This window comes from Nilaparvata lugens, chromosome 5, assembly GCF_014356525.2.
Source record: "Nilaparvata lugens isolate BPH chromosome 5, ASM1435652v1, whole genome shotgun sequence".
Classification (NCBI taxonomy): domain Eukaryota; kingdom Metazoa; phylum Arthropoda; class Insecta; order Hemiptera; family Delphacidae; genus Nilaparvata; species Nilaparvata lugens.
The window spans coordinates 17,827,676-17,840,396 of NC_052508.1; the positions used below are offsets into that span (position 1 = coordinate 17,827,676).

A 12,721-nucleotide genomic window follows, 5' to 3' on the forward strand; every position below is an offset into this window, starting at 1 on the left:
CTGTAGAGGTAGAACAGGATTGTGTATTGAATTTTCTAGATTTAAGAATAGATCATAGCACTGGTTTTCACAAGTTTTCTATTTTCAGAAAATCAACCCATACTGATGTTATCATTCCTCTTCATTCTTGTCATCCTATTTCTCACAAACTTGCTGCTTTCAATAGCATGGTCTATAGAGCACTAACAATACCTATGAACCATCATGATTTTGACATTGAGATCACTAAAATTAAACAGATAGCTGTCACAAATGGGTATGAAGAAAGTATTGTGGACAGATTATTGAGTAAAATTAATAGAAAAATTTCAATCAATTCTAGCTTTGTAGGCTCAAACTGTGAGGAGAAGACTTGGATAACAATCCCATATTTAGGCCTTGTATCTGATAAAATAGGTAGGGAATTGAAGAGGAATGGATTTCATGTTGCTTTCAAGACCAAACCGATTTTAAATAGTCTATTTAGCGGGAGTAAAGACAAAATTGATATTTGGGATAAAAGCAGGGTGTACAAATTTAAATGTGATGATTGTAATGCTTGTTATGTGGGTCAGACTGGTAGAAGTTTCAAAAGTAGAATTAAAGAACACATCAGAGATTGGAATAAACACAATGGGGAATCTAACTTTGCAGAACATTTGATAACAAATAATCACAAGTTCACAGTTAAGGAGAATGTTGAGTTTTTGCATGTTGATAACAAAGGCAGATCTTTGAATATTCTAGAGGCTTTAGAAATAACAAGAGTAATTAAGGAAAATTCCCAGTATAGTTTAAATGACCAGATTCATTTCAACCAGTACAACACTACGAATTTAGTTTTATCATAAAATTGTAAGCATACATTAGTCAATAGTTTTTCCATTTACATATTTGTTTTATTATCTTTCACACTTGTTTTCTTGGTTCTTATTTTGTACTAAAAGTAAATTTTATTATCATGGCGATTCTGTTGCTTAAGCCGCCATTTTGTCACACCGTTGAGGGGGAGGAGACTGTCTATCTAGGCCAATGGCAGGCGTTCATGCCCTCGACCAATAGCAGTACTTGCCTACTAGTATAAATTCTGCTGCTCTTGTATTTAGTTTTAGTTTATCAGAGATTGACAATGGTGTAATAACCGAAACCGGTCTTTCTAATTATCAATAAATCAGTGGTTTTTTGACAATTTCTTAGTCTTTTTCATTCAATTCCAAAATAGACCCTTGCGGAGCACGGGTTACCCGTTAGTTTATAATAAAATGGATTTTCGAGTCTACTGAAATAATTTCTTCTTTCTCTGAACTCAATGAGCCAGCATGTATAGCCAAACTATGACAGGAACTGTTAAATTTGTTATGTAAAGAAAATAGAGTGATATGGAGAGAGCAAGCAAGAAGCAAAATTCCACAATGGAATGAATAGTAAAACATTGTATAGGATTGTAACAAGAATTTCAACTTTCGTAAAATCATCTCTTCTACTACATAATTATGAGATTAGAGGAGCCACAATGATATTACAATAGATGAATGCTCTAAATAAAAGAGAGTGGAAATGCCAGGTAAGAGAGTAGTTTCAATTTTCTCTCCTTCTCCATTCAGTCCAGACAATGAATGCTCAAAAAGGGTATACAGGGAAATGTTTGGAAGACAATTTTTGACCCCACAGTTCTGTTTAGGGTGGGAAGGAGGTAAACATCTCAAAAGTCCTCACCCCTACCCCCTGTGCTAAGGGGTTTCTCGCATAAAACTCAAAAACTATGTTTCCTAAGGACTTTACTGTCATATGAAAAATTGAAGCTTACATTATTTCCTACAATATTCATTCTTCAACTTTTTTCTTATCTCCTCTAGTTTTCGAGACATCCGCTCTTGAAGGTGTGACATTTTTGAAAAAAAACATGTCTGCCACCAATTTTGTTCTATTTTTATTCTTATAACTTTCTAAAAATCAACGGAAAAATCCATGCTGATTATAAGCTTATAGAGCATTAGATTCTCTCCAGTTTTATGTATAATTTTACACATTTACGAATTTCCCTACACCTTTTGCAGCAGCTTTAGTGTTGAGTGTGAAATCTCCATTTTTGCAACAATAAACCAATTGACAAAGGGATTTGGAGGGATTGTTTTTAACAAAATTTTCGACTTTGCAGCTTTGAAGAGACTAGTTAGGAGGAAAACATATCAAAAGTCCTCATTCCTAACTTATGTTCTAAGGGGATGAGGTGGTTTAAAAGTTGCCTTTTTCAGCATTTTGCTTCAACGCTCATATCTCGAGAACAATGCGTTCAATCAACAAAACTAATCATTCAAAAATGAAGCTTTATAGATGCTCTACACTTTTTGTTTAGTAGAATTCTGTGATATTCTAAACAGTTCCCGAGATATTTGCTCTTGAAGGTGTGTAATTGGGATATTTCAACTCCTACATTGAAGCTGCTATAACAATGAAAGGAAAACTTGGAATGGTGAAATAATACATCATCTCAAAGATGAAGCTTTATGGATGCACTACACTTTTTGTTTAGTAGAATTTTGTGATATTCCCAACAGTTCCCGATATATTCGCTCTTGAAGGTGTGTAATTGTTAAAATAGCAGGTTTTTATATAATGTTTCGCTCTTTCAGGGCTTATAATTTTCCAACAATGCATCATAAAAACTTATGCTTATCGTAGGTTTGCAGAGCATTGAACTTTCTTTGAAATGATGTATCATTTCACGGTAAAAATGAAATGGGCACCTCCCAGGGGTGCCCACAAGGGAGGGGCATGGCGCAATTTGCGCCATCAACATTTTGGGGGGGGCATGATTTTTTTTTATATTTTATGTCAACATTTTGAATCATGGTTAAAAAATCAAGGTATTGAATAGAGATATCCTAATGTAGTTAATTTAAATATTTTTTCTCACCTTTACAATGTTATATTTTGCCATGTGTAACTTAATATAAAGCATAAAAAATATTTTGTGAGCGGGAATTTTAGTAATTTCAAGTCTATGAGTTTGAAGGTAAAAAATGACTTCGACAAAAATGAATTTTAACTTCATCATCTACTATTATTCTGATTTCCTTTGCTTAATTTTAATTTTCAATGGTCCTGTGTTTGAGTTTCCTTGCAACTTAATTTTCTTAAAAGCACAATGATAAGTTGAATTGTAATGTACATTTTAATCTAATAATTATTTTAATTTCGAAGGCGTTCCATGATGATATTAATGTCTCTGAAATGGGAATGCAATTATAAACAACATCGCAAACTCTAGTGAATTTGACAGAAGAAAAAACTACTCCTATCAAAAATTTGTGAAAAATATCAAATGAAGCCAATTTTAATCTTTCAAATTTACACCCTATTTACCACACAGTAATCAAGTAGGCTAATTATTGTAATGCTTTATTAATTTTTTCTGTTTTGTATAATAGTCCAGTCAAATGGTCGTTTCTCAGGAAAGAGCCCGAAAGATTTTTTCGCGACGGTTCTATATGTATTTTGGGCGCTGAATTCTAATCTGAAATTTGCTGACACGCCAGAGGGCGGCTTCACTTCCAAAACTCCCAAAAAACCCCAAATTTCGGACTTTTTTCAAGTTTTCCATTTAATCTTGAGAACCTTCAACTTTTCGAGATAGAGCATTCTCTAAAATATTGAAGATAATACAATTTCCAATAAATTGAGTGGTCGCGCAGAACTCTACGATTTTTTATTCCGGAGCTAAGAGTTTTCAAAAATGGGGTATTTTTTAAGGGGTTTTCAAAATTATGCAAACCTACCACTTCTACCCTGTACAACTAGGATCTTCTTCTAGTAATGATAGAAAGCCACATATCACGTGAATTAACAATATCAATTCTGAACAGAATTCCTTAGGTATTTTTGAATTTAGTAGTGGTGGCAGGGGGAATACACCCAAAAATAGAAAATCATGTCCTACTGCCAAAATTCAAATTCTCATTATAATACCTTATCATGGCCTTCCTAGAAAAAAGAAACATATTTCGGCTGAAATCACCTTACGAAGGTTGTGTTCTATGAGAATCACTCGTTAGATTTCAGTATTTCCTAGTGGGGGGCACACATAAGGATACGTCCAGGATCAAAACTTCAATCACTTATAACTTTTGACTGAATGATCACATCTTCTCGTACTACAGCTCGTTCATATCAGCTCGTCAAGACGGTTGAAAATCATGTATCATAACACTAAAATCTGTAAAAAAATAGGAAATTCCTCCTTTAGTGTATTTTAGCCCATATTTCAATGCATAGAAAAATTAGCGATTTCTATATTCAAAACTGTGTGTCTCGGTAACTCAAAATGATACTTGGTCTTGATTTGAAGAAAATAATCTCCTTATTTATGTGAGGTGAATGATTTTTGAAAAATATAATCTTGGAATAAGATACGTTCGTTTCAAAAAATCAAGAAATTTGCTATATTTTTCTCATTTTCACAGTCTCGACAGTTTTTCGATGTAAACAGTAATGCAAGATCAATTTAAGGTAACTCAACTTATAGAGCATGAAATTTTCTCTCATTTAAGACCAATCGCAAGTTACTATCATGTCTCAATTTAGAGACTCTTTAATAACAGTAAAATCGCAAGAAAAATGAGAAAATAAAGATCATCATTCAATTGGCTGTAACTTTTGAACGGTATTGGAAACAGAAGTATAATATTAATGGGAGTGAGAAGAGGAGAAAATTCATCACAACCTCGGCTACTTTTTGGATTTTTTATCTGAAGTGTTCCATAAGATACGCAACGTTGCATATGCGAGACTGTGAAAATGGAGGAAATATCACAAATTTCTCGCACATTCAAAATTGCGTATCTTGTGGAACACTTCAGATAAAAAATCCAAAAAATAGTCCTGCGCGACCACTCAATTAATTGGAAATTTCATTATTTTTAATATTATATAGAGAATGCTTTTTCTCGAAAAATTCAAGGTTCTCGAGATTAAATGGAAAACTTAAAAAAAGTGCAGAGTTTTGATGGTGAAGTCGCCCTTTGGCGTGTCAGCAAATTTCAGATTAGAATTCAGCGCCCCAAAATACATATTATAGAACCATAAAAAAAATTCTTTCGGGGCAGTTTCCTGAAAAACGACCAGTCAAATGGACTATAAGTTGTTATCCTATTATATTAAGCGAGCAATTTCTGTATATCTGTTCATATTTCTCTATTTTTAAATCTGGTTATCTGGCTATCTGGTTATATGGTTATTTATGTTCAACGGATCTCGGAAACGGCTCTAACGATTTTCACGAAATTGGGAATATAGTAGGTTTATGATATCAAAATTCGATTGCACTAGGTCTCATCCCTGAGAAAACTCCCTGAAGGACATGAAAAGGATAATTCATCCTTGTAAAAACAGATGATGATATCGTCGTCTGTCGATAACAGAAGATGCGTGTGCCTGTGTGGATCAGCTGTGTAATCAATTAGCTTACCGTATCTCGCGAGAAATCAAGAAATTTTAATTGACTCGATCAAAATACAGTGATATGATTTGTTGACATGAGATGGTATATATCATAATATTCAAAGTTAATCATCATTTTACAGTTCTAAGTGATTAGTGAGTGTTATTTTGTTATTAGTATATAAATCAAAATTCGGGGAAGAAACAGTTTTGGGCTGTGCCTGTTAGTACTTCCCCAATCATTTTAAAGAATTGAGTTCTGTTTATCAATGAATAAATAACGAGCAAAGCTCGGTGCCCCGATATTTGGTATCAATAGATAGAATTTACAAAATGTACTTGTTCAGATGATATCTTTATTCCAAAAACCAAACCATTTAAAGATACATTTTGTTCGACTTGTGTTATTTACTCCTGTAATTTTAAAAAGTGAATACTACCAACAACACAACATCAGTGACAACCTGTTCCAATTTATGATAAATATCGAGACACCGAGCTCCGCTCTGGAGTACCTACAAAAGCATATAAAAATTATTACGAAAGAAGAAATTATAAAAAATATTCATAGTTCATACAGAAAGGTTCTATCTAATTACAGTGGATTGAGATTAATTCGCAGAGGAATGCCAAAATTTCTCTCACAAAAGCATGTTAAATTTTAATTCTGATTAATTTCACGTGAACCAAATCACAGAAGACCATCTCAAGAAGATAGCTTATCTGATCGGTTCTACTGGAATTAATCAGCATTAAAATTTAACCGGCTTTTGTACAACTGCCACTAAGTACCTGATTGAATCAGGTACCTACAAAAGTTCAACAGCTGAGTCATTATTTTGTCTCAGTCCCACACTCATGCACTCGCTTACTCACTCCCATTATCAACAGACGACGAAATTATCAGCTGTTTCACGAAGGATGGATAAATTCTTTTAATGTCCTTCAGCGAGTTTCCCCAGGGATGAGACCTAGTGCAATAAATTTTTTTATTATAAACCTACTATGTTCTGAATTTCGTGAGAATCGTTAGAGCCGTTTTCGAGATCCGGTGGAATACAAACATCTAAACATTCAAACATCAAAACATGTAAACATCTAAACAGAAATTGCTCGTTTAATATTATAGGATTTGGAATACCTAAACTTGCCGACATTATAATATTGTATGAATAAAATCGTTCAAAATTGTATGAATGTTTAGGTACCAAAATTGCTATGCAATATTCTTTTGCAATAAAGAATTATCAATGATATTATTATTCAACTTTTCAAAAGTAACCTCAACATTTAAAAAGCAAAGCCTCCCTTACTTATCTTTTAATATCCTATTAAAATATTTGCCATGTAGTTTTTCCTGATGTAATGTAGTACTTTCTAGTCCTCCCGAACAAGAACGGGTGCACTGCTAGTCTCAAAAACAATATCAAAAAGGTACTTTATTTCTATTTTAAACGAGATAAGAAACGATGGTATATATTTTTACAATATTATGAACACAGAAAGAATTCCTTACAAGACCAAAGGTGAATAATGTCCTTTGGAAGATTAGAATGTAAGATGTGAATTTTATTGTCATACACTGACTAATGTTAAAAACTAGAGGGTTGGGAATTGGGGTACTTTGGGGAGGGGGCATTACTCTTGGATTGGGGGGACATTACTCTTGGATTGGGGGGGACATGCGCCATTGCCCTTGGGGGGGCTGGGCACCCCTGATTTTACCATTCCAAGCTTTCCTTTCATTGTTATAGCAGCTTCAATGTAGGGGATGAAGTATTCATTGCTGCAAAAATTGATCGTTTGACAATGACATTTGAAGGGGGTATCTGTGACAAAATTTTTGACTTTGCAGCTCAATTTAGACTAGTTGATGGGTGAATATAGCAAAAGTGCGCATTTTTATCTCCTCTGTTGAAGGTGTGGAACCGCTGAGTTGACACTTGTCGCAGCTATGAAAATTTCACCCCCTACATTGAAGCTGCTATAACAATGAAAGGAAAACTTGGAATGGTGAAATAATACATAATTTCAAAGAGGATTCAATGCTCTACAAACCCACGATAAGCATAAGTCTTTATGGTGCATTGATGGAGAGTTATAAGCCCTGAAAGAGCAAAACATTGTATAAAAACCTGCTGTTTTAACAATTACACTCCTTCAAGAGCAAATATCTCGGGAACTGTTGAGAATATCACAAAATTCCAGCGAACAAAAAGTGTAGAGCATCCATACAGCTTCATCTTTGAAATGATGTATTATTTCACCATTCCCAGTTTTCCTTTTGTAATACTGTAACTTATAGGATACGTTATTGGTCAAATACTCTACCTTTTGACGTACAACTGAATTCAACCATGAGGGGTACCACACAAATAATCATGTACCACACAATGGGTGTTTAAATTCAAAATATTCAAGTTACAAACTCCAAGTTACCCCCTTATCAGGGGTTGAAATTCAGTTTTACATCAAAAGGTAGAGTATTCGACCAATGACTTATGCTGAAAGTTACAGTATTAAGGTGTGTACAGATATACGCGCCGCGAACATGAGCAATTCACTAATCAGCTGACTATATCTGTATTTTTACAGGAACGGTAAGATACAGATATAAAAAGCTTGGCATCAGCTGATTAAAAGTGAATTGCTCATGTTCGCGGCACGTAAATCTGTACGCACCTTCATATCTACAACAGTCTCCAATTTCTTGAAGGGTTTCCATACATATTGACTCACTCTGTATAATTGTGATGTCTAGTGTTGATGATCTGTGATAGATAATTGTGTTTTGTTGATTAATTACATTTCTACATTGTTTAAACCTGATCTGACAACGTTGCGGAGATAGAAAAGTATAGCTTTTTGCTTTGTTGAATGATAGACACACCAATGTTAATCAAATACTGCCATCATAACGTGGACCTTACCATAAGCATTTTTTTGAATACCCTATCAAACTATGAACAATTCGTTTTATTACCTTCTCGTTCGACAAGTTGAGGATTCAAAACTGAAATTATTCTTGTTGTTCCAGTTAATCTAATTTTTGATTCTATTGATCAACGTTCAATCAATTCGTTCACTCAACGTTCAGTGAATCAACGTTCAATCAATTCGTTATTGATTATTGATTATTGCTCGAAGAGCAATAACAGAAGTACTACATCCAGGTAGACCATTTCAAATTGAATGATTCAGTTATTTCAATCACCTTCAGAGATTCAAATAACCTTATAAGACAGCACATCCTAGTTGATGACTTCTCCAAATGATACCTCTGATCCTTTTAATTCACTTGATGTAACTTTGAAATATTGTTTGGACATTATAATAGGATAATGTATTAGAAAGTGATCAATTAAATTTTGATTACTATCAATGTATTGTTAACACGAAGAATACTGTACAAAATGTACTACACAAAACTCCACTAATGGCTTATGAAAATGTTGAACAATTTGAGTTTTTTATGTGAATCATATGTACGTTAATTGTTTTAATCCCAAATTAGATCATTGAGAACTATATAAATTTCGGAGACAATTATTCTGGCATCAGTTCCTCTAGAAGCATCAAGATGAAACAGGTAAGTGAATACTTCCGTTTTGATCAATAACGAGCATACTTCTAACAGAATAACTCTCAATGTATTGTGATCTAAATGTCTCAACTCCATCGTAGTTAATCACTTCATCCTCAATTATACTCCTTCATATTTACTATGAAAGTTACACCAATAGTACAATCAGTATTTCATAGTTCAAATATCTATTTCCATTGAAAGATAGAAAAATAAGTAGTATCATGTAATGGGAGATACCAAATTAATAATTTGTGATATTACATTAATTAGCCTGAATATTGATGTAATCCTTCCTTTGACCTGTAACTATAAACCTGATGCGTATAAATTAATGCGTATGAACCCACTCAGAGCCAAAAGTTTTTGAACAGGTCACTTCCGTGTTATCGGATGGGCACGTTAAACTGTCGGTCCCGGCTGAAGTATGACAGTCGTAAGGCCCATTGACGGTTCAAATGATATATTCAGGAACTTCCGTCAGGAACTACCACCAATAAAAACCATACGAATATTATTATTTAGTTAATTCAATCAGTTGTTAATCAATGATCAAATAATGACCTGGTGATACGTTACCTTTCTCACTGCTTATGTGAATTTTCCCCATAATATTATTCAATCATGGCGTAGTGATGAGGGATGAGGGGGTTTTCAGTTTTCAGGTTACAACCCCCCCCCCTCCATGAGCTCAACAATGAGGCCCAAAAATCCAAGATAAACCCCTCCCTCCACTCAGTATAGTACTGCTACAGTATTGAATTCAACAATATCCTACTATCTGGAGTGTGATTGATGTATCTAATTTCCTTATAAACTCCAAAAGATATTACCTACAATGGGAAACAAAAGTAACAGAAATTTGTTTGAACAAAACAACAGGAGAGTTTGAAGAACTTCTTGACAATAGTAAAAGTTATTTAAATAAATTTACTGCTACAATGAAGATTCCCTTTACTTCCCATCTTCAACAATATTATTTAAGGGGCTATTCATTGAAGCATTCAAGTTCAAGTTTCAAGTTTTATTGTTTACATCAGCAATACAACAAAATAAAAAACATCTCATCAGATACCTATAGCTAACAATTTGAAGATACTAAGCTAAAGGTTAATTTGGCACTATATCATAATGTATCAATAATACAGTAGAAATCAACTTTAAACTTATAAGTACACAACTCATATCAACATTTTTGAATAATGTAACTGATGATGGAAATGAACCTTAACATTTTATGTGAGAACCGATGCAAACATAAATACTATTCACAAAAGAGCTTCCGCAAAGCCCTTGTCCGTGAATAGGAGTTTGAATAATGGGACATATGAAAACGATAAGACACATACACACACGCATCAATACACAGTCATCAATATTCGACAAATGACACATCAGAGCATTCCCCTCATTACTTATATCTCATAGTGTTATAAACTTCATGTGAACAGTAGGGAGGAAGCCACCACCTATAAATCGATACAAGCTTCCATACAAGCATTCCATACAAGCTTATTTGAAGAGGCCAATATGGAGAAATTCTATTGATCTATCTAATCTTTATTTCATATATTGAAATAATAATTTTATCAGAAATGAAATAATCAATGCAAGTACAAAAGTTTCGACTTTTGCAAGCCCAGCCTCTATATATTATGAAAGTTCATTGCAGAATCCAGTCTCCTGGTATTTTGATAATAATTCATATCATATTCTTGAATTGAACATGAATAACTATTTTTAAACATCTCTCCTTCTTATAAGCATTTCTATAGTTGATCCATTCCCTTTATCTGTTACGATTACTGTACTGATATTGTATCATATATTTATGCTGTTTGATACCACAATATCGCTTTGAAGTTGGATATTTGAAAAATAGTCACTTATTTTCTTCAAGCTTTCAATCTGTCAAAACCTCTATGTATTAGAATAAAAAATGATTGTATTCTCGATATTTTCCCAGGAAGCAATAGCAGTACTGCTACTAACTTGATATTAATGATAGTGAGATATATTTTCGATATTTTCCTAGGCAGCAATAGCATCTCTGCTACTGACTTGTGATTTCCCTGGGTAGTAATAACATAAATTTCCTGCATCTGACTTGTGAATGTTGATAGTTATACAGTATGATTTTGGAAGTAAGTATGTTTCAGGAGTAAGTATCAACCACACAAGAAGTTTTCTTAAATTTTGTTTAATAGTTTTTTAATTTTTCCATTTCTTTACACTTAATTTTAGATTTAATTTATGGTTAGATTAGTCACAACTTCATTATAATGTTATATTACTTACTTTCATTTTAAGTTTGAAAAATGTATTGATTTGTACTTTCGATATTTTCGTAGGCAGCAATAGTAGTCCTGCTACTGACAGCCCTGTCGCAGGGTCTGTGTGCCCAGCGGCGCTCACGACCCCCAACGGCAAGGGCTGAAGCAACCAGCTACGGACCACCTGGAGCTGCCCCCGCGCCACAATTCGCTCCACCCTCACCTGAACTGTCGTTCGCGCCACCAACTGGAGGACTACCGCCACCAATTGTCGGACCGACACCAGTCTCCTACTCGCCACCATTCTCACCACCAACACCACCGGCTGGATTTGCACCTCCACCTCCACCACCACCTCCTCCACCGCCTCCACCACCACCGCCACCACCACCTCCACCACCATCAGCTGCAGCGTTCGCGCCACCTCCAGCGCCTTATCCATCACAAGAGGTGATAGCAGTCCAACCAACTTTTGCACCCCCACCTCCCGCTTTTGCACCTCCACCACCAGCATTTGCACCCCCACCCGCAGCTTTTGCACCTCCACCACCTGCTTATGCTCCACCACCCCCAGCTTTTGCACCACCGCCCCCAGCATTTGCACCTCCACCACCTGCTTATGCTCCACCCCCACCCCCAGCTTTTGCACCACCGCCCCCAGCTTTTGCACCTCCACCACCTGCTTATGCTCCACCACCACCCCCAGCCTTTGCACCACCACCTCCTGCTTATGCTCCACCGCCACCTTCATCGCCATCTGATGCATTCCCAGCTTTTGCACCACCTCCACCCGCCTTTGCACCACCATCCCCAGCGTCCTATACACCATCATTCAACCCAGTGCCACCAGAGGGCGGTGTCACCGCTGTCGGTGCACCAAGCTTTGCTCCTCCACCTCCACCTCCTCCTCCTCCTCCACCACCAGCTCCTGCCACAACGTATGGACCGCCATCCATTTTCTAGAGTCTTCATCTAGCTCTTGATGATGTGAGTGTGATCACTATGTATTGAAATGAAAATGTGAGTGATTATGATTATGTAATAAAATATTTCAAGTACAGTTGTATTCGAATCTTTGGCAGTTCCTTATATTTTGTCGCTGTGACTGATTAAATGAATTGGATTGAACCCCAGAAAGTGTTGGTTTTACATAACTGTCATATCATTGTAGAAGAAGAATGTCTGTGTGTTGCGAGATTATTCAACTGATAAGTGTATCTATGCTATTCTAACTCATCAATATTGATCGAGTTGGATGAATGCAAGAAATAAAAATCGGGAAAACCTCTAAAATGAGCAAATCCAATTATTGAATCCTTCTTGAGAACAGATCAACGTATTCCTTAGAATATTAGGAATACCATGAATTGACAGGGAGTAAGATAACACCAGCGTCCAAATTAAATATTCTTCACTCACTTTATTGGAGATTGTAAATTCTGATGAG

At 35.3% G+C, this 12,721-nt stretch overlaps 1 protein-coding gene across 1 annotated transcript; it reads left to right on the top strand.

Moving 5' to 3' along the window:
• Window positions 1-8,983: 8,983 nt before the first annotated feature.
• On the top strand, window positions 8,984-12,341 carry LOC111053243 (extensin-like). The gene is made up of 2 exons (XM_039427795.1): window positions 8,984-9,007; window positions 11,353-12,341. Exons 1-2 carry the CDS (start codon window positions 8,999-9,001, stop codon window positions 12,235-12,237), a joined length of 894 nt encoding a protein of 297 aa, XP_039283729.1. The 5' UTR covers window positions 8,984-8,998; the 3' UTR covers window positions 12,238-12,341.
• The last annotated feature ends 380 nt before the right edge of the window (window positions 12,342-12,721 follow it).